The 26,984-nt window shown below is 41.3% G+C and overlaps 2 protein-coding genes across 2 annotated transcripts in view; both read left to right on the top strand.

The window, feature by feature from the left end:
* The window catches only part of LOC113109515 (transmembrane protein 8B-like), a 55,232-nt gene extending 44,029 nt beyond the window's left edge, over positions 1 to 11,203 (top strand). The window contains exons 11-13 of the mRNA XM_026273094.1: positions 8,891 to 9,037; positions 9,790 to 9,906; positions 10,674 to 11,203. Coding sequence (XP_026128879.1) covers positions 8,891 to 9,037; positions 9,790 to 9,906; positions 10,674 to 10,967 — 558 coding nt within the window. The 3' untranslated portion in view covers positions 10,968 to 11,203. The remainder of the gene's footprint in view (positions 1 to 8,890; positions 9,038 to 9,789; positions 9,907 to 10,673) is intronic.
* The window catches only part of LOC113109348 (myb-like protein U), a 972,647-nt gene that overhangs the window by 813,917 nt on the left and 131,746 nt on the right, over positions 1 to 26,984 (top strand). The window lies entirely within an intron of this gene.

Raw genomic sequence — 26,984 nt, 5'->3', positions numbered from 1 at the left:
CCAGGAGGGGCATCTGCTCATATGGCCGGTGATCATACACCTTCCACCTCCAAGCAGAGAAGAACTCCTCGATTGGGTTCAGAAAAGGAGAGTATGCAGGGAGGAATTGTATCATAATACGAGGCTGTGCTGCAAACCATTCATTCACAAGGCAAGAGTGGTGGAAAGCCACATTGTCCCAAATTATGACATACAGAGTCATGCCAGGCCTCAACAGCCCTCTCTCTTGGTCAACTCTCTTCAATGCATCAAGAAATGTGATGAGGCGTTCTGTATTGTATGGGCCAATAGTTGGTATGTGGCAAAGGACTACATCATTGGAGATGGCAGCACACATGGTGATATTGGCAGCCCTCTGACCTGGCACTGTGACAGTGGCCCTCTGCCCAATGATGTTCCTCCCGCGTCACTTCACTTTACAGAGGTTGAAGCCGGCTTCATCCACAAAAATGAATTTGTGATGTGCCCCTTCAGCTTCAAACTCCATTATTCTCTAAGAGAAAGAGCAAATTATTCCAGTCGCATGTAACTATGGTAAACAAGGTATTACAAAAAAAATCTGTACCAGCACATACTGGAATCGTGCCTCCTTTACGATGTCAGAGTTTCTTTGAAATGGAACTCTGTACAGCTGCTTCATTCTTACATGGTTTGGTTTAAGGACTCGATCTATAGTTGCCAAACTCACACTGTTTATATTTCAAAATGCTCCCTGATCTGCATTTACTGCTGCATGGATTTCACGCAGTCTGATTGCATTGTTTGCCACTATCATATCTACAATGGCAGACTCCTGTTCAATACTAAATATCTTTCCTCTGCCACCAGTGTGTGGCAATGTGTGGATTCTATAAAGTAAAAGCAAAAAGCATGTCAATTGACATTACTGTATGACAGTCACATAAATGGGATTGATAAAACATCTGCATTACATCTGCAAAAGCCTGACAATAGATGCCACAGTGCTCCGACTCAGAATGGGCTGGACCCTTTTATCCAGCCTTTCTAAAGGACAAGCCATGATTGATGACATGGTCAATAATTGTTGCCCGAATTTCATTTGAAACTTGAGCTCGATTTTGTCCTCTTGCTGCTGCAGCTCCTCCACCACGCATACAAACTCCTCTTCCTCGGGCCCCTCTGCCATGGCCTCTTACTCTCCTTCCGTGCCTATGGCCTCTTTGATCCATTCTTGCAGATAGCAACACAGAGGTGGCATCTTTTATAGATGGATGAGGACTGATTGCTGATTGAAGAGTTGTGCAAATGAGTTTCACACAGGTGCATAGAGATTTATAATTACGAAAGTAGTTTCTATCAGCTGTGAATAGATTTTTTTCTTTTGTTCAACACAGTGAATCCAATAGAGTTTGGGGCCTTTCAATGAGATCTGTGGTAACTATTTTGAAAAAGGGTGTGAACAATGTGTGAAACAAATGAAAAAGTGTTCAAACATTTGCAAGAGAAGACTTCTGCTGTGCTAATAATGTGATGATGAAGATCAAGCGGATCCCAGTTTAATTTAGCATGTCTTAGCAAATGAGAAAAACTGTAAATATTCATTGTGCATTTTAAAAATTTTAATGTTCACATCTGTCATTCAATTTGTAACCAAAAGCCCATATAGAAAACATTGATATTCATTTGAATTCAAAAGCATTCAACTTTTATATAACAGTAAACACGATCATTACATTTTTGCTTATGAGTAAATAAGTCTTATCACTCAAGTTTTTATTTTATTTTTTTATTTTTATTAATAATCTTTAAGTCTGGGTACGTTATTTTCATGATTTATTGGAGATGTATACATTAATTTAATTCAATTATTCTACAAAAGCTGCAAAAGAAAAAGAGAATAAGGAGACATGAAATATTACACAATTTGCAAAGTTTAACCCTAAAAATGTCATGATGATTTTGCATTACAGTTTTTTACAGATGCTAGGACACATTTCTCAATACTTAGGTCACTTTTGCAAAACTCTTCACACAGTTATTCTAACCAACTTTCAGCTTGGCAAAGCAGTTCATTTCACATTCAACATTTTTTTTTAAGTAATTACAAAATAGAAGAATTTGTATACAGACCATCCCCTGATAGTGATACAATCGTAATGCTAATCTACTAACTGTCCAATTGTTATTATTTCATTTAATTTTAAGATTTAAAATATATTTCATTCAAATATTACTGTAGAAATGTAGCAAACTGCTGTCTTATTCAGTTTTGTATGTTATTGTTTTGAACATAAGTTTAACAGTTTTGAAAACAGTATGTAAGCAGAGTTTTGTTTCTGAGTGAGAAAAGAATTCATGAAATTTGAGAGATGTAGTCATTGAATGCAGACTTGAGTAAAAGTACAAATGCTCTATCAAAAAAGTGACTTGAGTAGAAGTTGAAGTGCTCTTTAAGCACCACACTTAAGTAGAAGTACTAAAGTATTCAACATTTTTTGTACTTAAGTATTGCAAGTAGTCTATTTTAAAATTTACTACTCAAGTACTGAAAGTAAAAGTAAAAATATTGTGTTATGTTGTTATTAAAGAAAGTAGTCAAAAGTTTGAACATATTGTTTTTATTATTTCAAATGATTAACCTAAAGGACAATCACAATTCCTTTGACTGTAACTTTTTGTAAACAACAACAACAACAAAAAAAAAAAGATTAAAGGGTTAGTTCGCCCAATTTGCAAATTTATGTAATTAATAACTTACCCTCATGTTGTTTCAAACCCGTAAGACCTCCGTTTATCTTTGGAACACAGTTTAAGATATTTTAGATTTAGTCCGAGAGCTTTCTGACCCTCCAGTGAAGCTGTGTGTACGGTCCACTGTCCATGTCCAGAAAGGTAAGAAAAACTGTCATGATCCTGGTTCCCTTTCCCCTCTTCCCCTCCCCTCTCTGATGCTTTTTCTTCTCTTCTCCTGCTTTGCACTAATCTTTCTTCTCTCGTTAATCTCCTTCAGATGCTCCTCATTGCGCTACTCTTTGCGCTTGGCTTCCCGCACCTGTTTCCTCTTCTCCTCTGATTAACACTCCTACTTCTTTCCCTTTCCTCCCTACCTGCCTTGCCAGATTATTCCCCTAAAATACGCTTAACTGGTATGTCTTATCCCCTGTCGTTTGTCCCAGTCTTAGTCCTGTTTGTTCGGGGTGCTGTGAGTGTGAGCCTGGAAGTTTAGCCGCTGCTCGTCTCCTGACCTGCCGATCTCTCTCTCTCTACTGTGAGGTTGCGGAGCTGTCCACCGTACTCAATCCGCCGGGGCGGCCGGTGGCTTTTGCTTTCTCCTTTTGAACAAGGACGAGTTTTGGTTCCAGTTTTTCCCTTTGGGATTTTTTCTGTTTGCATTCCCTATTATTCTCAAGCTCCTGTGTTTGATCATTAAAGACAATATTTGCTCCACGAATTGCTCTCTCTGGTCCTCTTTCCACACGACAGAATAATCTGGCCAACTATGGACCCAGCAAGAGAGCATCCGATCCAGACGGCCGTCGAGATCCAGGGAGTTATGCTGGGTAAGCACGAGGAGGAATTATCGGCCGCGAGACAGGCCGTGGAGACGCTGGCGGCTCAGGTGACGGATCTGGCTAAACAACTCCACCAGTGTAGTCTCAATCCGCCAGCCCTGTCCGGATCCGTTCACTCCACGGAGCCTCGCATTAACAACCCGCCGTGCTATTCCGGTGAGCCCACCCAGTGCCATTCATTTTTAATCCAATGCGAGGTTGTGTTTTCCCTCCAGCCGTCCACCTATTCTGGAGACAGGGCCAGGATCGCCTACGTTATCTCTCTCCTCTCCGGACGGGCTCGCCAGTGGGGAACGGCAGTCTGGGAGTCAAGGGCCGTGTGTGTTGAGCGTTTTTCCCTCTTCAAGGAGGAGATGATCCGTGTCTTCGACCGGTCTGTCTACGGGGAGGAGGCCTCCCGCCTCTTGTCTTCTCTGCGCCAGGGTAAGCGCTCAGTTACAGACTTTTCTATCGAGTTCCGCACTCTGGCAACCTCCTGTGGCTGGAATGAACCGGCGCTGCTCGCTCGTTTTCTGGAGGGGCTCCACGGGGGTATAAGGGATGAGATATTGTCCAGGGAGGTCCCTACTCGCCTGGATGCACTGATCGACTTGGCCTTACGCATCGAGAAGCGTTTTGACCAGCGCCGCCGCGCTCGGGGTCTGGAGTCCGCCCTACTGGCTCCTCCGCCCGCCGATCCCCTGGCACTTCCCTCCTCTGAACCTGAGGCCATGCAACTGGGCGGCATCCGCATTTCCGCTGCAGAGCGAGAGCGAAGAGTGGTCAATCGACTCTGCATGTATTGCGCTTCACCTTCGCCGTGTGCCCGTTAAAAGACAGAGCTCGTCAGTGAGGGGAGGGCTTCTGGCGAGCGCAACCACTCTAGTCTCTCCTCCTAACTCTTGCACCACCTTCTCGATCCATCTTCGCTGGCCTGGCTCCTCTGCCTCCTGCAGGGCTCTGATCGACTCCGGGGCCGAGGGCAATTTCGTGGATGAGTCATGGGCTCGTGCGCAAGGTATTCCCCTGATGGAGTTAGATGCACCCTCTCCCCTATTTGCTCTAGATGGAAGCTCTCTCCCGAGGGTTAACCATGAGACTCCACCCTTAACACTCACTATCTCCGGTAACCACCGTGAGACCATATCCTTTTTAACTTTTCATTCTCCTTATTTCCCAGTAGTTTTAGGGCATCCCTGGCTAATACTTCATAATCCCCAGATTAACTGGATAAGGGGTACCATCCTCTCTTGGAATGTGTCTTGTCATGTCAACTGTTTAACCTCTGCCATTCCTCCTGTGTCCTCTGTCTCTGTGTTTCAGGAAGATCCAGGGGATTTGTCTGGGGTGCCGGAGGAGTATCACGATCTGCGGATGGTTTTCAGCCGTTCGCGGGCCGCTTCTCTCCCCCCTCACTGTCCCTATGACTGTAGCATCGACCTTCTCCCGGGCACTACGCCACCTCGTGGTAGACTGTATTCCCTGTCGAGGCTGGAACGCGAAGCTCTTGAAAAATATCTATCGGAGTCCCTGGACGCAGGTACCATAGTCCCCTCATCCTCTCCCGCGGGCGCCGGGTTCTTCTTCGTTAAGAAGAAGGATGGTTCCTTGCGCCCCTGTATAGACTATCGGGGCCTTAACGAGATAACTATTAAGAACCGTTATCCATTACCCCTCATGTCATCGGCCTTTGAGGTCTTGCAGGGCGCCAAATTCTTCACGAAGTTGGACCTTCGCAACGCCTATCACTTAATTCGCATAAAGGAGGGGGATGAATGGAAGACCGCGTTTAACACGCCCCTTGGGCACTTTGAGTATCGCGTTCTCCCGTTCGGCCTTGTAAACGCCCCCGCGGTCTTTCAGGCGTTGGTAAATGATGTTCTTAGAGACATGCTAAATATATTTGTTTTCGTCTATCTTGATGACATTCTTATCTTCTCGCCCTCCCTCCAGGTGCACGTCCAGCAGGTTCGCCGCGTTCTTCAAAGGCTTCTCGAGAATAGGCTGTTCGTCAAGGCGGAGAAATGCTGCTTTCACGCGCGCTCGGTCACCTTTTTGGGATCGGTCATTTCAGGGGAGGGCATTAGCATGGACCCCGCTAAGGTTAAGGCGGTTATTGACTGGCCAGTTCCTGATTCTCGCGCCCCCTCTCAGCGTTTCTTGGGGTTCGCCAATTTTTACCGTCGCTTCATTTGCAACTACAGTCAGGTCGCAGCGCCCCTAACCGCCCTTACCTCTGTCAAGTCCAGTGTTGAATGGACCGAGTCCGCCCAGCGCGCTTTTGACCGCCTGAAGACCCTTTTCACGTCCGCTCCCATCCTAATGACCCCTGACCCCTCCAAACAGTTCATAGTCGAGGTTGACACGTCCGAAGTAGGCGTTGGAGCTATACTCTCCCAGCGATCTGCCTCCGATGGTCAGATCCACCCCTGCGCTTATTTCTCGCACCGACTAACTCCCTCCGAGCGTAATTACGACGTGGGTAATCGTGAACTACTCGCTATCCGCCTCGCGCTAAGTGAATGGCGTCAGTGGCTAGAAGGTTCCTGCGTTCCTTTCTTGGTATGGACGGATCACAGGAATCTCGAATATATTCGTTCTGCGAGGAGGATGAGTGCCCGTCAAGCTCGTTGGGCATTATTTTTCACCCGTTTCGACTTTTCTATTTCCTACCGACCCGGCTCGAAGTACGTCAAGCCTGATGCTCTGTCCCGCCTCTTCGATTCCTCAGAGTGCTCCGAGTCACACGTTCCCGTTATCCCCGAGGGGCGTGTGATTGGTGCGGCCATCTGGGGAATCGAGAGACTAGTCAAACGAGCTCTTTCTCACTCCGCCACTCCCCGTCGATGCCCCTCCAATCTTCTTTTCGTCCCTGCATCCGTCCGTCCGGCTGTCCTCCAGTGGGCTCATACGTCCAAATTAGCTGCCCATCCCGGCGTTAGGGGCACCCTGGCTTCCATAGGCCAACGGTTCTGGTGGCCCTCCCGCGAACGGGACACTCGTAGTTTTGTAGCCGCCTGCGCGGTGTGCGCGCAGACGAAATCTGGGAACTCCCCTCCGGCCGGCCTTCTTAGACCCCTCCCCATTCCCTCACGCCCTTGGTCCCATATCGCCCTTGATTTCATTTCGGGTCTTCCCCCGTCGGCTGGAAATACCGTTATCCTCACTGTCATCGACCGCTTCTCTAAAGCAGCGCATTTTATTCCTCTACCCAAACTCCCCTCCGCCAAGGAGACCGCCCAGACTGTCGTTGAGAATGTTTTTAAGCTACATGGTCTACCTTCTGATGTTGTCTCTGATAGAGGTCCACAATTCGCTTCGCAGTTCTGGAAGGAATTCTGCCGTTTAATCGGTGCATCCGCTAGCCTCTCGTCTGGTTTCCATCCTCAGACTAATGGTCAGGCCGAACGAGCCAATCAGACCATCGGCCGCATATTACGTAGTCTTGCGTTTCGCAACCCAGCATCATGGTCTGAACAGCTCCCTTGGGCTGAATATGCTCATAATTCGCTCCCGTCCTCGGCCACTGGGCTATCCCCTTTTCAAGCTAGTCTCGGTTATCAGCCACCCCTGTTCTCGTGCAAGGACTCGGAGTCCAACGTCCCGTCGGCTCAGGCGTTCGTTCAGCGCTGTAAGCGTACCTGGAGGAGGGTCAGATCCGCTCTTTGCCGTTTTAGAGACCGGACCCTACGTATCGCTAATCGCCACCGAGTCAAGAGCCCTAGATATATTTGCGGTCAAAGGGTTTGGCTGTCTACTCTTAACCTGCCCCTCCAGTCGATCTCACGCAAATTGACCCCTCGTTTCGTTGGGCCGTTTCGAGTTTCTAAGATTATTAGTCCTGTCGCGGTCCGCCTCCAACTCCCTCCCAATCTCCGTCGTGTCCATCCTGTTTTTCATGTGTCTTGCATTAAACCGGTTATCCGCGCCCCACCCCGGTCTTCCACCCCCCCCGTTCAGATTGAGGGATCCCCTGTCTACAGGGTTCGTAGATTATTGGACTTCCGCCGCCGGGGTCGGGGTCGACAGTACCTAGTGGACTGGGAGGGTTATGGTCCCGAGGAGAGAAGTTGGATCCCCTCCCGGGACGTTCTGGACCGTTCGCTTATTGATGATTTCCTCCGCTCCCGCCAGGCTTCCCCCTTGGGAGCGCCAGGAGGCGCTCGTTGAGGCGGGGGCACTGTCATGATCCTGGTTCCCTTTCCCCTCTTCCCCTCCCCTCTCTGATGCTTTTTCTTCTCTTCTCCTACTTTGCACTAATCTTTCTTCTCTCGTTAATCTCCTTCAGATGCTCCTCATTGCGCTACTCTTTGCGCTTGGCTTCCCGCACCTGTTTCCTCTTCTCCTCTGATTAACACTCCTACTTCTTTCCCTTTCCTCCCTACCTGCCTTGCCAGATTATTCCCCTAAAATACGCTTAACTGGTATGTCTTATCCCCTGTCGTTTGTCCCAGTCTTAGTCCTGTTTGTTTGGGGTGCTGTGAGTGTGAGCCTGGAAGTTTAGCCGCTGCTCGTCTCCTGACCTGACGATCTCTCTCTCTCTACTGTGAGGTTGCGGAGCTGTCCACCGTACTCAATCCGCTGGGGCGGCCGGTGGCTTTTGCTTTCTCCTTTTGAACAAGGACGAGTTTTGGTTCCAGTTTTTCCCTTTGGGATTTTTTCTGTTTGCATTCCCTATTATTCTCAAGCTCCTGTGTTTGATCATTAAAGACAATATTTGCTCCGCGAATTGCTCTCTCTGGTCCTCTTTCCACACGACAAAAACATTATCAAAGTAGTCCATGTGACATCAGAGGGTCAGTTAGAATTTTCTGAAGCATCGAAAATACGTTTTGGTCCAAAAATAGCAAAAACTACGACTTTATTCAGCATTGTCTTCTCTTCCGTGTCTGTTGTGAGAGAGTAGTTTGTGATATCCGGTTTGCGAACGAATCAATCGATGCAACCGGATCTTTTTGAAACAGTTCACCAAATCGAACTGAATCGTTTTAAATGGTTCGTGTCTCCAATACGCATATCCACAAATGACTTAAGCTGTTAATTTGTTTAATGTGGCTGACACTACCTCTGAGTTAAAACAAACCAATATCCCGGAGTAATTCATTTACTCAAACAGTACACTGAACTGATGTGAAGAGAGAACTTAAGATGAACACCGAGCCAGATAACGAACAACAGACTTACTCGTTCACGAGTCAAGAACCGTTTCTGTCAGACGTGTCCGATTCGAGTACTTTACAGAGGCTACCACATTGAGGCCGCCATCTATTTCTTTACCATGTTTTTCTCCACGGTGTGTATTTATGTTACAGTTCTATCTGTCTTTCTGTCTGTTCTCGTTTAGCATATTGTAGTCACAAGCATGTGTTTTTTTGCAGTTTTATCATGCGTGTGACCAGCCCGGTGTGACTGTGATGTGTATCATGGACTACGACACTCTCCAGTTCTGTGATTTCTTGGGCTCTGTCGTGTCCGTGTGGGTGACCATTGTGTGCATGGCACGGCTACAGGATCCTGTAAAATATGTATGTAATGGGCTTTAAATAGCACTTGTTTAACTAGAACTACCTGTTTTTTTAAAGGAAATGTTGAGATAAGTGCTTTGCCACTTTGAGAAAATATAAACCACAAGCCAGTAACATTGTCTTTTTTATTTATTTAAAAGTATTATTTATAACTTTATAATCATGTTATTATATGTTTAAATTAGAAGAATAAGTTGTTAACAGATCAATAATCATAAAAAAAATATATTTTCGAAAAAATAAAATCATATTAAATATTAAATATTTCCCACTCTTTTAGTCAAGGGGTAATTTCTTTCATGTCAATTCTGGCTTTCTCTTTACCTTTAGGGTGAAATATCATACTTCAGTAAACACCCTCAAACTATTAAGTGATTCTTAGAATGAATGTAATGTGGGCCGTCTATTGTTAATATTGTCAGATTTCAATCAGTTTCTGCAGATTAGTTTCAGTAGATAGTCTTTTTACAATGTGAACACAGTTTTTGGTTCTGAAACTATTTATATATTACAATGGAAAAAATAATATATATATATATATATATATATATATATATATATATATATATATATATATATATATATATATATATATTTTTTTTTTTTTTTTTAAAGATCATGGAAATGTAGATTTGTAATGATATGACCCCTTTACATGCATTTGCACAATTCTTTAATGAGTATTATTTACTTAAATTTAAGTTATGTGTTGCATGTCAGTTTAAATAGCTTTTGTTTTTCTTACATTGCAGTTATTATTTATGTTGGGCACTCTCATAATTTCTATGGCGATGCAGTTGGACCGCAGGGGGCTGTGGAACCTTCTAGGACCCGTTCTGTTTGCTTTGGCCATTATGGTCACTTCCTGGGTGAGCTTGACTTGTTCATTACTCTAAAACATAATGTATTCTTAGATTGTTTTGTTGTTATTGAGACAGACTAATATTTTTTCATAGATTATTATTATTATTATTATTATTATTATTATTATTATTATTATTATTATGTAAATATACTACTTTTCAATGTTTTGGGGTCAGTAAAATATTTTAAAAGAAATAAGTTTGTTTATTCAGCAGATATGCATTACATTGATCAAAAGTAATAGCAAAGATGTTTGTAATATTACAAAATCAAAAACGTATATATATATATATATATATATATATATATATATATATATATATATATATATATATATATATATATATATATGTATGTATAAACATTATATTTTACAAAAACATTAGGCAGCACAAATTTATTCAACTGCTTTAATAAGAAATTATTCTGGAACACCAATCAGCATATTAAAATGATCTCCGAAGGATCAACTGGCACTGAAGATTAGAGTAATAATGACTGCTGAAATTTCAGATTTTAAAGTTATTTAAAATCTTAATAATATTTCACAGTATTACAGTTTTTATTGTAGTTTAATCAAATAAATTCTGCCTTGAACTTCTTTCTAAAACTGATGATAGATTAAAAAAAAAACATGAATGAAAGTTATTATTTTTTATTTTTACATGGAGGAAATTACATGTAACTTAAAATGAATGTTGATAGTACATCTCAATGTAATGATGCAGCTTTGAAATATTTCCCATTCTGTTCACTTTTTGTTACCCGGCAGGTTTATCGAGGTGTGAAACGGCATCAGTGTTACCCTCCGTTGTGGCGTCGCTGGGTGTTGTTCCTGCTTCCGGGGATCTTATCAGCATTGATTGGAGTGTGCATGTACGTCTTTGCTCAGACCGACAGCAACTACTACTACACTCATTCCATATGGCATGTCATGGTGGCCACGAGCGTGGTCTTCCTCTTACCACCCCGTGAAAAACACGTTCCCCCCTGGGGCTGGACGAACAAAATCTGTAGCTACAGGAGATGTTCAAATGAGAAAGTAGAGCATTACACTGTCAACTAAAAACACTGCTATTGATATTTGCACAGACTGGATTTTTATAATTTTCCAAATGTTATTGGTTAGCTTCAAGAATCACGTCAAGCTTTATCTGAAAGATACTTGACTGCAGTGACCAGTATGTCTGTATGCACATTCAGAACTACTTCAAGGAATAGTTTACCCCCAAATTTTTTTTTTTACTGTCATTCTTAACCCATAAACCAAATCAGTGGAACACAATAGGACATTCTTCCAAGTTCATAGTGACCACTTATTGATCAGATTATTGGTGAATAATGACTTATTTTGGTCTGTTTCTTCCTTCAGAAGGCTTGGAATATAGTGCACAAGTCATATACACTACTTATATGGTGCTTTTTGGCAAACAAATACTTCTTTTGTATTTCATTTAAAAATACAAAAAATGCATACAGGTTTGAATGGCTCGAGGGTGAGTAAATAATGCCATAATTTTTATTTTTGGATGAACTATTCCTTTAAACTGGATAATAGCCAGAATTGTTTTACACTATTTGTTCGGAATGTACAAGAAAATGCCTCCTTTCTTCCTCCCTAAAAACCTTGGTATATTTCTTCAGATGTTTATCTTACTTTTCCAAGGGGAAGAACATTTGAAACATGCTTGAGCCAGTATGTGAAAATGTGCTTGTTTGCAAGTATGAAGTATCCTTAATAGGTGAAGATGTGTTTGTTTATAATGGGTGTCTGACATAAGATGACCTGATATATTTAAGATGAACTTCTCTCTATTGGTCAAGGCTTTACATATGCATACTACTGTACTTTTGAACCCTAAGGGCAATTTAAACTTGAAGAGGCATTTAGGTTTAAATGTATATTGCAACTATCCTTTAAAACTCAAATGTATGTAAATCAGTTTTGTGGTTTTCTATTTAATAACAGCAAGGTAATTCTTCTTTGTTTTTCTCGAGGAGGAAAAGTGTTAGTTTATGGTTGGAATATAATACAGATATGTTTTACAATGTTTTATATTCAATTTGTATTGGAATTACAAATGAGATTGAAAAATAAATGAGCTAAACTAAGATATATGCTAATAGTTCCATTTGTAAATCTGTGAATCCCAAAACCTTTTATTCTTTCTTATGGGTTCTCATGACAGTCCTTGTTATTGTTTGTTCATTGATAGGCCTTGTAAATTGCACAAATATACACTTGTGTGTGTGTGTGTGTGGGGGGGGGGGGTGTCGAGAATGAGGCAGTGCAATCAAAGAAAATATGTTTATATTGGTACATGTTAAAGTTTATTAGTTTTTTATTATTATTATTTGTGCTTTTGATTTCTGCCTCATTTTTTCTTAAAACGTTATGTAATTTATATGCCAATAAATGGAGAAATAATTAACTGATTATTTAAAACTGGCAACTTAATTTTTTCTTTTAGGTCACTTTTCAACTTCATTAGAACAAGGTTTAATATTATAGTTCAACTTTATGTTAAACATTAAAATCAAATTAGCTATGATGTGCAATAACATCTTAAAAATCTTAATCTTAATAATAAAATATTGAAAACAGACATGCAATACCATTCAAAAGTTTGGGGTCAGATTTTTTTATATGTATTTATTATTATTATTTTTGTATTATTTTTTTTAAATCAGCATATTAGAATGATTCCTGATTAATCATGTGACTCTGGAGACCAGGGTAATGGCTGCTGAAAATTAAGCCTGAGCTAAGCCTAATACCTGAGCTCCAGGACTGCCCACTTGACGGCCAACGCCTCCCTCTCCACCGTGGCATACCGTTGATCTGCGGGGGTCAGCTTTCTGCTTATGTAGATCACTGGGTGTTCCTCACTGTTGTGGCCCTGGCATAGAAAGGCTCCCAACCCGGTGTTGGATGCGTCGTCTACAACAGGAAGGGGCTGTTGAAGTCGGGGGCTCGGAGCATCGGCTCCGACGTGAGGGGCGACTTTATCCGTTGGAATACCGCCTCTGTCTCGGGGGTCCAAGGGACCTGAGTTTTGGAGGTAGGCTGCGGCGCAGAGAGGATAACTGCCACTTTCTTCTTTTGCGGTCTTATTAGGCCGCGACCCACCTGGTACCCCAGGTACTTAGCTTTGGTGAGGGCAAGGTCACACTTCCGGGGGTTTGCACTCAAGTCAGCCCGGTGTCAAAGGTCCACTCATTGAAGAGTTGGGCGGCGCCGATTGGTGATAGCCCCATCCGGCCCAGTATCTCCTTCTTAAACTCCTCGTAGGAAGCACTTTGTTCTGGAGGAAGCGCCAAGTATGCCCGTTGTGCCTCTCCCGTTAACAGCGGGCCCACGACCCGTGCCCACTCGAACTTCTGGAGTTTTCGTCATCGTGCACCATCATTTTGGGAAGCAACTGCGTTATCAAGCGTTTGAATTAATTTTCTGGAGAAAAAATTATCCTGAAGCTTCTTTACCCTGAATAAAAAATGTAAGGATTTGCTAAATTATCTCAAAGTCCATTATTTCAGCTATTTTTACTCAAATTAGGGTTTTGTGAGCAATAATGAGTACTCAATTAATTTATTTTTCATTCATACTTGTCGCTGAAGTGCACTCTCGTGCAGAAACTCCACAAGTAAGACTCAATGATGAAGTTCCAGGAAATTCAGCTTTTGCAGTAGATGTAGCCTAGTAGCTAAATAAAATGCAGACTGCTCACCCTTTCCACAGTCCTGAAGTCAACAACAATCTCTTTCGTCTTCTCCACATTCAGAGAGAAAATGTTCTTGGCGGTTCACCTCACTCCTGTAGTTTGTCTCATCTCTGCTTCTAATGAGACCCTCCACAGTCCTGTCATCTGCAAATTTAAAGGGGGGTGAAATGCTATTTCATGCATACTGAGTTTTTTACACTGTTAAAGAGTTGGATTCCCATGCTAAACATGGACAAAGTTTCAAAAATTAAGTTGTACGTTTGAAGGAGTATTTCTGTTCCAAAAATACTCCTTCCAGTTTGTCACAAATTTCGGAAAGTTTTTTTTCGTGTATGGCTCTGTGTGACGTTAGATGGAGCGGAATTTCCTTAAATGGGTCCTAAGGGCACTTCTGCCGGAAGAGCGCGCGCTCCCGTATAGCAGAGCAATGAGAGCCTGTGCACAGACAATCACTGATCAGAGCGAGAGTGTCGCGAAATGTCACAAAAGGAGTGTGTTTTTGGTTGCCAGGGCAAGACAACGCTGCACAGATTACCAAAAGAGAAACAGCATTAAGGGACCAGTGGATGGAGTTTATTTTTACAGAGCATCAACGGAGTTGTGCAAGTGTTTGTGTTTGTTCCCTGCATTTTGAAGATGCTTGTTTTACAAACAAGGCCCAGTTTGACGCCGAATTTGCACATCGTTTATTTCTTAAGGATGATGCAGTCCCAACGAAAAAGGGTCACGATCGTGTGTTGGAACCGCAGGCGGTGAGTAAAACTGCTTCAAATATCTCTGTGTTGTTAACAGCTATCGGCGCGTAAGCACATCAAGTAAACAACATGCGATGTTGTCATCAAACTGCACTTTCCACATGTACAGCTTAAAAAAAAAAAAAAAAAAAAAAAAAAAAGACGACAAAGTGGAACAAAACCGCTAAGCAAATATATACAGTTTCAGTACATACCACATAGAGATGTCATTGCTGATGCTGCTCTTGTTAAATTTCAGCCTCTGGATCTGATTATGGATCATAAATATACGCCGAATCTGACTGTTAGCCATGGTTTGTTTTTGTTTGTTTTTCCTCACGGTAAAGTCACAGCTTCCAAACGCTCTCAACGCAAAAGCCTACTGGCGCTCGTGATTCTTTAGCTCCGCCCACACGTCACGCCTCCAGCCGGTTGTGTTTTTCCGGGAAAAATCGGTACAGACTATCTTTCTCTTATGAATATAATAAAACTAAAGACTTTTTGGAGTTATGAAGGATGCAGTACTACCCTATAGGTACTCAAGATTAACAGGATATTGAGTGAAAACGAGCATTTCACCCCCCCTTTAATAAAGATGTTAGAGTTGTGTGATAGTGTGCAGTCATGGGGCAGCAGAGCGAAGAGGAGGGGGGGTCAGCACACATCCTTGGGGGGCCCCAGTGTTCAGTGTGATGGAGCTGGATATGTTGCTGCAGACCCGTACTGCCTGAGATCTATCAGTCAGAACGTCCAACAGCCAGTTGCACAGCGAAGTGTTGAGCCCCAGCTGGACCAGTTTGTGAATGAGCTGTTGAGGGATGATTGTGTTTAATGCTGAACTGAAGTCTATGAACAGCATTCTGACGTATGAGTCTTTTTTGTCAATATATGTGAGTGCTGAGTGGAGGGTAGTGGCGATGTCGTCATCAGTCGAGTGGTAGGACCAATATGCAAACAGGAAGAGGTCCAGAGAAGGGGGGGCAGACTTGATGTGGTGCATGACTAGCCATTCAAATCACTTCATGAGAATAGGGTTAAGTGCAACTGGACGATAGTCTTTGAAGCAGGATGGAGACGGCTTATTCAGGACTGGAATGATGGTGGTAGCTTTGAAGTATGTGGGGACAACAGCCTGACTTAGTGAGATGTTGAAAATGTCTGTGAATACATCAGTGAGTTCTCTGCACAGCCTCTCAGTACATGCCAAGGTATTTTGTTGCCGGGAGGAAGTGGAATCTTCTGTGCAGTAGTTGAATATTTGAGTGAACTGAGTTTGCAAGAGAAAGTTTGCAATCTTTTCTTGAAGTGTTACTCTCTGCCCTCCCATGGGTTTCAATAACTTTTTCAGGGACTAAATAAAGCATTCAGCCTGGCCATTCATTTGTTGGGTGGTAAGGAGTAGATGCAGTGTGCTTAATTCCATTTGCCTGTAACAAACGACCAAATGCTCTGGTAGGCCAGTGAGGGAGAACAATGTGGTGGTAGTTCAACCGTTCAACAGTTTTTGTGGATGTAGTGTTTTTAAAGATGCATTTGAATATGCATCCACTAATACCAGGAACAATTTGTCAAGGAAATGTCTTGCATAGTCAGTGTGCAGCAGTCAAGGAACTAGATGCAAATGCGATTGGTCTCTTAGATCCATCAGTCATTTTGTGAGACAACACAGTGCTTATTCTGTAAGGCGACACATTGCATGCAAGACACATGGGCAGACTATGATCATAGTGTGTTAACAGGATCTCTGAAGTAATCAATAGCTGTTTTGAAAGCCATGTCACACTCTTTGGACCACATCCATTTGTTTTCCCGTTGTAGAAATGCATTCAGTAGATGTAGCACTGTGGACAGATTTGGCAAGAATTTGTGATAATAATTCACAATTCCAAGAAATGTATGAAGCTGGTTCACACTTTCTGATCTTGGTGCCCACAACAGCATTAAATTAAGGTGTTTTTTTTTTGTTTTTTGTTTTTTTTTGTGAAGATCATCCTTGTCAATTTGGTGTCCACAGTACTAAACGGAGTCTTTGAAAAATTAGCATTTGCTTTTGTTTGCTCTCAGTCCATACTACACTAGCCTTTCAAAAACAGCATTCAAGTTTGATAGGTGGATGTCATCGTCATGGCCATTGATGATAATATCATCTAAATAGCACTGTGTGCCTGGAATCCCTTGCAAAACTTGTCTCTTTGCCACAGCATTGGTACTGATGACACCCCAAAATGAGTCTGTTGTAGCGGAAGAGACCGTTATGTGTATTTATTGTCAGGTAATTTTTCAAAGATTCTTATACCTCCATTTGTAAATATGCCTGGGCCAGATCGATTTTTGAAAAATGCGGTCCATCTGATAGTGACGCAAAGATGTTCTCAATGCAAGGCAACTGGTATTGGTCCACCTGCAAAACTGGGTTGTAACGATATTACCACTCCATACTCATCGGGAAGAAGGAGGCGGGAACCGGCGCACAATCCCTTGGCGGAAGGCACGACACTCCTCCGCTGCCCGATGTACGGCGACGGCTCCTCCGATTTTGGGCAGCGGCAGGAGTCCCCCGTTCCCTGCCCCTCCGGATTCCATCACGGAGGCGGCAGGCTCCGGCCCCCTGGCGAACGGCGCCGACTCCTCCGCTCCCTCACGGACGGCAGCCGCCCCTCCATATCGTGGGCGGCCGGCAGCGAGCTCGCCCGTCCCCGGCAACTCGCTCCAGCCCACCGCCTCGAGCGTCCATGGCGGCACATACTTCGCCTGCTCGAGGGCACCGCGGATTCACAACAGCGGCAAGGGATCTTCAGCGCATCCCTCCTTCTCCCGGGCTTCGGCACTACTTTAATAATATTACCACTCCATACTCATCGGGAAGAAGGAGGCGGGAACCGGCGCACAATCAAACATTTTCATATTCAAAATAAATACAAAACAGCGCACCAGCCCCTCGCGGACGACTGGTGCACGCAAATAAAAACCAAAACATAAAATAATGTCCCAGGCCTGGTCCTCTCTCGTCCTTCATGGTCGTCGCTCCAGTTTTATATCCTTCCATCTCCTACGTGGGACTCGATACTGGCGGTGGGGCGCAGGTGTAGCTCATCTCCAATCACTACACCTGGCCTCACTCCTCGTTCCCACGCCTCTCGGCCCCGCCCCACTCGCCACATGGGTTTATTGTCATGACAAATTCATACCCCTTTTCTTGACAATTGGAACTATAGGTGTGGCCCAGCCAGTTCAGCTTGCTTTCGACACGATTCCTTGGTCTTCTGGTCCGTCTAGCTCAGTCTCCAGTTTCGGGCTTCTTTAATATGGCACAGGGCATGTCTGCAAAATTTTGGCTGCACATCCCTCTCAATAGTAAGCCTTGCCTTTATATGCTTCAATTTGTGCAAGATTTGTGCAGTTTGCTCTAGCACATGCTATAATTTGTCTTGTACAAAGCACGTGGTTACCTTGGGGGTTATTTGCATGGATTTTATGGACTGCCAATTGAGCCAAATGCTTCTAAGCCATTCACGTCCAAATAAGGGTACGCCATCCTTTTTCAGTACATAAAGGTCCAGAGTGTGCTTTTTGGTTTCACATTTTACTCTGATTTTCAGTTTTCCCATTGGAGCAATTTTCTCTCCTGTGTCTTAAGCATTTTTGGATGTGCGCCTCAATTTCAGTTTGTCAAAATGGCCTTTGTAATCCTTTTATGACATTATTGACAGCGCTGATCCTGTGCAGTTTTCATCTTCGGTTTCACTCCTTCAATAATAGGAGTCACCTAGATCATTTTACGATCTGTCTCTCTAAGAGAATGGGGCTCAGTGTATGAAAAACCTGGCATATCAGAGTTCTATGAGTCAGGTTCATCCAGTTCATTTATCTTTGCATTTCTTTTTGCAGACCTCCTTCTTTTCTTCTCATTTGGTTTTGTTTTACACATTTTCTGTATGTGTGCCTTTCTGTTACATTGTCTGGACTCCTTCTCTTTAAACCAGCATTCAGCAGAGTCATGTGACTTTTTACCACAACTGAAACATAATTTTTCACTTCGCTTTGTTGCAAATTTGTTTATGTGATATCCAGCTGATGCCTGTCTTTGCACATCCAGCACGTCTTATTTAAAGACAGTCTTTGCATGAGTAGTTACACGAGTAAGTTTGGTGGCACAAAATAAAACATGGGGATTTTCTAAATGGTTGAAAAATTATAACTATAATTTATGGCAGAAGAGCACTTCACAACACACACTTCGACCTACAGTAGGCGCAATAATATAATCACTCCTGAAAACTCGAAGTGCTCTTCTGCGATACATTATAGTTAGCATTTTAGAAAATCATCACATTCTATTTTGTGCCACCATACTTACTTGTGTAACCGTCTTTGAATAGGTAAAAAGTGTTTGGTGGCTTATAAATTCATCCCTGTTTGGATACTAAGGGATGAATAGTGCTAAGATAAACGCTAATATAGGGGTGCCACATGCAACAGTGATTAAGTGCACGCACTGAGACGGGAGAGACACATATCAACTTGTCTAAATTGAGGGGAAAACATAGTGGAATACAGAAAAACTGAGTTGTTTTCTTTTAACTGTCCACTTGTGTACTGCAAACACATATGAGCTTAATCACTGTGTCTGTCACACCGCTCTGTTACCATTTCAGGCTTGAATTGATGGTAAAACTAGGAACATTTATTAACTGTCTTTACATTTATTTTAAAAGATGAAGCTATTAATTATGGAAAGGTGAGTTACATTTCCAACGAGTGCTTGCGGTGTTTGGCCAATCACAATGCACTGGGCCAGGTTGGCAAATCAGAGCAGACTGTGTTTGTCAGAAGAATGAACTTGAAAACTAACATGTTTAAGAGAGGCGGGCATAGAGAACCTACAATAATGTACAGTATTTGAAAAATGTGTTTTTTGAACATTAAACCATGTCAGCATATTCTGTTACACCAAATAGACAAAATAATGATCTTTTAAAAAAGCATCATATAAACCCTTTATTATTAACAAAAGTATCAAATATAATGTAACTAATGTTTGCATTAACAAGTTTTAAAACACTAAAAATGGAAATACAAAAAAAAAAAAAAAAGTCATACCAAGTGAACCAAAATTCAACTAAGCAGGCAGTAATACTCGTTGGTATAATACTCAGATCATTGCTTGAAATCAGCTTTAGTTTGAACTAGTTGCTCAGTCACAATGTGCAGCTGGTTGAACACCAATGAAAACTTCTTTCAATCTATCAGTCCTTATTTGGAAAACGACACCTGATTTGTGATGTTGCATTGTGTTGCATGTGAATGTCAGTGCAGTATTCTTAGCTGATTACTTACTGCTATTAAAAATAAAAATAGAAATAAAAAACTAATTAAAATAATCACTGTAAAGTGATTCATTGAAGCTGTAGGATTTTGCTTAATAGATGTGGATAGCAATTTATCTGATCGGTTATCATATTTTAGAAAATGGTTTTATGAAATGATAAATCAAACAGTGAGGTCTGTTTACCTCCATTTTGCCTGCTGAAAATATGATGGGAAAAGTAAAGAATACTTAAGTTTATATATATATATATATATATATGAAATATGCATTGTGCATTTTAAAAATTCAAATGTTCAATTCAAATTTTGTTTGGTAATAACCAAAATAGTGTTCACATCTGTCATTCAATTTGTAACCAAAAGCCCATAGACAAAACTTAAGGCATTAAATATTTATTTGACAGTAAACATGATGTCTTTTACATTTTTGCATTTGATGAGTAAGTCTTATCACTCTAACGTTTCTAGTTTTTTGTACTAAAAAAATAATAAAGTCTGGGTACATTATATTCATGATGTATAGGAGAAGTACATTCATTTAAAACAATTATGCTGCAAAACTGTAAAAGAAACAGAGAAAAGGGAGACTGGAAATATTACACAATTCATAAAGTTTAACTGTTAAAATGTCATGATGATTTTGCATTCATGCCATTATCTTTATCAGACACACCCGGTGAGTTATGTGAGTATGAAACATGTTGGCAAAGTTTTGTTTATTACAGTTTAAGAGGGTTTTGGCAAACCATTTTTTAAGCTTATTATTATCATATTGTCTATATTTTGTTTATATACAAGTGGACATGATAACACAACAGAGCACACTGCAGGCAATAAACACAAAAATAAACTGTTTATGTGTATATAAAGTAATATACCTTTTTTTTCTAAATAGAGTAAAGAGAGTAATTGCTCTCTTTACTTAGGAAGAAATTGTCATTGTTCAGAAACACGGTCTCACCCCTCATCGTCACGTATTCGACGCTTGGTCAATGCCCCCTTGCATCAACATCTGATGCCGCGTTTCCAACGAAATTACCCAGAACATTTGTACCAGGAACTTTTTTTCCCAGGAACTTTTTTCCCCCCAGACCGGTTGCTTTCTGCGTTTCCACCGCGGTGTAAAGTACCTGGTAGATTAGGCAAATAGACTGGTGACGTAGGTCTGCACGCGTTTCTAAATACAAAGTACCGCTAATAAAAAAAAATAAAAAAAGTACGCTGATTTTGGACGTGCATCATAGGTAGTTAGTTCAGACTTTGTGCATTCGACTGGGGAGTGTGATGTCCGCGACGACACGAATCCTGTAATTTTCCTCTCTTTATATTTACAATAAAACGAAATAGGATATCAAATACCACTGCCTCCTTTGGTTTTCATTTAAGCATAATAACAGCTGCAGAAATGTACTTAGTTCAGGGATATGTGTATATGCAGCCATTACAATGAAACGAAATATTATATAAATTTGCCTTTTTTATTTTCATATTAACATATAGATAAATTGAGTACAGACCAAAGAAACCCTGTTAGATTTACCCCGCAGCTGAATTATTCTTTATGTTTAACCACTAAAGAGACATCAGAGCCAACGGCACATATCAGAAGGTCTAGCCGAGGTGAGGCTGCTTGTCGTCAGATAGATGATCACTGAGCTCCCGCTGATCGAGTGGAGCTCACCGTCTCTGAGATCGGCGAAATGCATTTTTAAATAGGAGCTGTCTTTATAAATAAACTACAGATTTGAGTTTTAAATAACTACATTCTCGCCTGAAATGATTTTAAGATTACATTTCATGACACAATAAAAGTAATATTTTGAAAATGTTGATCCGAATAAATGGTGGTTGAACTCAACCAATGCTGCGTGAACTCAACCAATCAGGATGTTAAGCGCCCAAGTCCCGCCCCCGAAAGTTCCGGAACTTTGAAAAAGTACCACCTTGCCAGCAGGGACTTTCTGAGGGGCATTTTTTTGCCCGGAACTTTATTTAGTTCCTGGTTCCTGCGGTGGAAACACACCAAGTACCAGGCCAAAGTCCCAAGTTCCTGGGTAAAGTTCCTGTGGTGGAAACGCAGCATGAGACAGAAGGTACCCCCTTTAATCAGGTGTGTAGTGATAATATTAGAGGTGGGTAAACTGGTAATTCGATTGAATGGGCGTTATCAATGCTATCAGCTCATAGATATGGGCCAGAAGTGGCCTGCTGGGCCTACCGGTAGATTTAGAAGGCTGTTATCACCCGTCGACAGTTAATCACTGATACAAATACAAGAGAAGGCTCCAGATCCAATGCCAGAGGAAACCATCTCACCAGTAACTTAACTGGATATTTTACATTGGATTTACAATACTGGATATTGCAGCATATATACTGGATATATTTCCTGGTTGTTACCTTCAGGTAAGACCATGTCTTAAATGATAGAACCGAAACTGTGATTAATTAGTCAGTAAGTGAAAACAATATAGAAAATGTGTTTTAAAGTGGTGTGACATGAGTGTTTACATGAGATAATTAGCATGTAATTAGCATGTATCTACGTGCCTGAAGCTAATGGGGAAATGTAGTTTTTTTGTGATTTTGTGAAATTTGTGACAAGTATAGGTTGCACTTCACTAATAATTGCCAAATATTTTGATTTCAGATATCGTCCCCTTGGAATTGTAAGGTTCTATCAGACATTTTTGTCAAAATTGAGTTATTCACATATTCTTATTCTGTGTCCAACGTATTTACATTATGTGATAGAGTGTACATTATGGGAGTTTTATTTAAAAAACAGTAAGGTTCCATCTACACAGTTGTGTGAGAGCTTTTTGTTTGTCTGTCACTGGAGTGTCAGGTTTCTGTTGAGGGTTTTTTGCAACACCCTGATATGGAAAAATAACCTCACACTTTCAGAGGTAAGTCTTAAGTAAGTTTGCCGAGGTCAGTTTGAAGTCCTGTCTGTGAAGTGAACATTTATAGTTAAATTCATTAAGACAAATGTAAGAAAATTACATAGAGCTGTAGTCAAGTCCGGCTTTGTCGAGTCCAAGTCAAGTCCAAGTCCAGGACTAGTCGAGACCGAGTCAAGACCGAGTCCAAAGAGGTTCGAGTCCAAGTCAAGTCCAAGTCCAAATGAAAGAAAAAAGGGTCCTCTTCAAGACCACATACTTAACTACTGATAATGTTTGTGATGCGAGAGAAAGCATATCTCCTATTCTAAGAAAATAATTTTACATTATTATTTGTAATGATCAAAAAGGTGCAAAGTAACAACTCTGTAGGACAGGGGTCTCCAAACTACATCCTGGATGGCCAATGACCTGAAAAGTTTAGCTCCAACTGGCCTTAAAACACCTGGAAGATCAGTGTGTCTAGTAAGAGCTTGATTAGGTTCAAGTGTGTATAATTAGGGTTAAAGCTAACAGGGGTGTTAAACAAGATCCTGGGCCCTATGCATAGGCAGTCCTGATGGGCCCCCATGGCCCCCACCCATGATAATGTCCAGGTAAAAAATATATATTTCAGATTCATACTTTTCAAGGGCCCTCTCTTCCTTTGGGGCCTTGCTAATGAGTACTGGTTTTACCCCCAGTCCGACCCTGGGAGCTAAACTTGGATAAACAAACAAAGTTTGGAACTGTAAGGTCAAATAATTTTTATGTACTTTATTTTTTGTTGACATTATATCTCTGGTCAAAAATGTATATGACGATGCCTAATTGGCACAGTGCGCAGACACACGCAAAGCTCGGGATATGACAAATGCGCGCAGCAAGGCTAGAATGGATATGTTTGCCTCTACTGGACATGCGCACATAAATACAGTGAAATTTTTGTCATACTGTACTAGGGCTTGCATAGACTAGTCGAGCTCTGTCGGAAACAATCAACTACTCCAGCATGCATTAACCATAATGCATACAAAGTGTTTGCAAGTACGACGTGAATTTTAGAATTACAATATTGCGTGGAGCGGTTACTATATGACCTTATCTATGTTGCATGTAAAAATAAAATATGTAATGTAATAATTAGGGTTGTGCCTGAAGCCGAATATCGGAATGGCACGGAATGGATAATGGCTTAAAAAACGAATAACGCTCAAGGAATAATTCTGCCTGAATACTCGGCTAAAGCTGACAGAGTCTGGTGTTTGATAGATAACAGGTGAGCCAGGGGATCAGCGCCAGAAGTGAATGAATGTAAACTTTATGAGTGAAAAGAGAGCAAATCAAAATCAGAAATCAGAGCGTTGCAAGAGTAATTTTACCTATAATAATACATCATAGCTACACGTTATATTATTTGTATATATTTAAAAGGCAAATATTGAAAGCTTAGGCTACCATGATACGAATGAATGGAATAAGCACAGCGCGCTCACCAATCAAACAGCCGCGCTGCGCGTCTCAGTCTCTCAAAAACCAAATCAGTTCTCTCTCAAGAGTAGGCTAATAATCAGCTTAGATACGGATACATTGTCTACTTGTCCTACATGTTTGCATATTTACCTTTTGGTTTGCGCGGAACACACACATCTGTTTAGTGAAGTTCATTAACATTAAGACTCGCTCAAAGTGTTCTGCGTAATGAGAATGTGCGCATTGAATGGATTCAGTCGTGTTCAAATGATCACTGAACGTTTGTCATGACATCTCTCTGCTTGCATGATAAATATTATTTTAGAAATTAATAATTATTTCAGTTTAACACGACATACTTGTTCAGTGATAACTACGAAAAAATATATAAAAAGTCATAACAGTCTTATCAAGTAACTGTACGATGTTGTACCCGAATGCAGATAGGAAAAATTTTGTGATTGTTACAGAAACAAATACTGGCTGTTACATGAAAATGTAAATATGTAATGTCATATATAACGTTTTTAAAATTTACATATGTAATTGTTGCATAAGGCTATACATTAATACGCGTTTATTGATAAAAAAAAAAAAGGCTATCTAGGTGTAGATGTAAATAAAACACAATCTAACAGGTAGAAAATTAAATTAGAAACATCTAAACTTTTCAGGTCGCAGTAAGTGCACCACTGGTCATGCACATCCTTTCCCGGAACAATACTGAAAGCTAAGGCAAGATGGAGAAACAGATGATCATAGTTGTACAAGGATAGCCATTTTTTAAATGAATCTATTAGCAGAGCTACTGCAAGTGATTTTAAGTGCTGGAATTCCATTTATTTTTTGCTGAAACTTCTGAAGGAGAAATTTTTTATTTTATTTTTTTGCTGGACTTGGCGAGACCAACTGGAAGACTTGGCGAGTCCAATGGCCAAGTCCGAGACAAGTCCGAGTGCAAATTCAACGAGTCCGAGACAAGTCCGAGACGACAGAAAAATGTCTCGAGTCCGGACTCGAGTCCAAGACCGGACTCGAGTACTACAGCCCTAAAATTACACCTTCTTCCTTAATTGTATTACATTATTAATTATCACAACTAAAATTAAACATTTATGGAACCATCTTGGAATGAACAGTTGCATGCAAAATAATTCTTGATATTTTTCTATAAAATAAACTTCTAAGTGAACCTCCATCACCAGATGTAAGCATGGAGGTATGATAGTGACTTTGGATGACAACTTTGGCCTTGTGAGGAAAAGTGTGGTAGAGCCATTACATGGAACCCACATGTTTGGTGATGAAAAGGAGATGAATAACTGCTATCACATCTTGACAGCTCAAAGTAAAAGTAAAAGAAGTGAAAGTGGTGACATTTGCCAAGTATGGTAACCCATACTCAGAATTGGTGCTTTGCATTTAACCCATCCAAGTGCACACACACAGCAGTGAGAAGTGAACACACACCTGGAGCAGTGGGCAGCTATAGATCCAGCGCCCGGGGAGCATCTGGGAGTCCAGTGCCTTGCTCAAGGGCACTTCAGCCATGGGTATTGAGGGTGGAAGAGAGAGCTGTTCATTCACTCCCTCCCAGCTTCAACTCCTGCCAGCACTGAGACTCGAACTGGTGACATTCAGGTCCAAGTCTCTAACCATTAGGCCACAGCTGCCCCCACAGACCCTCATGAGGTTAGTCATATTTGCAGAATACTTTTTTTTTTTTTTGATCTAAGAGTCCATGAAATATTAGATTTAACTCATGGAAAAAGACCATTACTCCTCCCATGTTTTCTTTAAATCTTTAGGACTGCAGTAACTGCAAGGCTGGCAAAATGTTGAGGTTACAACAATAAGCAAAGAAACTTGATGTTACAGGAGTGTTTGGAGTCCCCTGTCGTCATGAATGCTCATAATGTTTGTCAACATGAGCCAAGGAGAACAGCAAGTCTACGCCACAGTTGTTACATCTCTGACTATTGACCCAGTGTTCCAGAACGATAATTCCCCTGTTTGATTCTACCTATTCATAAAATGCTTAGAATAGCATCACCCTGACATAAGACTTTTTTTTTAAAAATCACCAAATATGAACCTCATGGAATATATGGGAGATTCCAAAACATTACAAAATGTAAATTTTACCACCATTCTATAATCTTCACTAATATAAGAAAACATGAAAAATGTTTGGATCATTTTGGGTCCCCTTATTGAGTATTTAGGTATTGAATGCAAGTACAAACTTTTTTTTGTAAAACTCAATTATTATTTTGAAAAAAGACCTTGACACAGTCAAAATTATGCCATAATGTGTTAAATCAGAAATCAGGAGAGGGTATACCACATGACATTTCCTTGGCCGTACAAGCATTTCACATTTATAGACACAAATTGCCTTGCCAGGTAATCCATTGACTTTACACAGACATCAGGACCTGTGTCACACATCATATACACCCTGTGTGGCCTCCATTTTCCTGTCTATCCACTGCACAGCTGAAATTAAGTAGAAATGCCTAAAAATAATCTTTGATCTAACATTTTTCCCACCAGGTGCTTGTCTAAACTTGTTTTAGGGATGCAGTGTTTAGGACAATACAGTGGAAACTGCTTATATCACATCTATCTGGGTCAAATTTGTTTTCTTTTTGTTTATTTTTTATGCAGATTACCATCTTATTTGTAGAATTATTATATCAATATAAAGTAATAAAATGAACAGCTTCTCTGTTTTTACTGATTTAAAGATCAAATAACATAAGCTGTGCCAAGGCCCTCTCCTGCTCCAAGCCCTGTCTGAATGGTCAGGGTAAAAGCATTATATTCCACTCATGTAACATACAGTAGGCCTACTTGATGCTGTGAGACGGCAGGGAGAATAATTATGCACCATAACGCCCACAGAGCAGGAACAGGAGGGAAAAATAACTAACTGCGCACA

The sequence above is a fragment of the Carassius auratus genome, chromosome 1, assembly GCF_003368295.1.
Source record: "Carassius auratus strain Wakin chromosome 1, ASM336829v1, whole genome shotgun sequence".
NCBI classification, from domain to species: Eukaryota; Metazoa; Chordata; class Actinopteri; order Cypriniformes; family Cyprinidae; genus Carassius; species Carassius auratus.
This window is presented reverse-complemented; position numbering and strand designations above follow the sequence as displayed.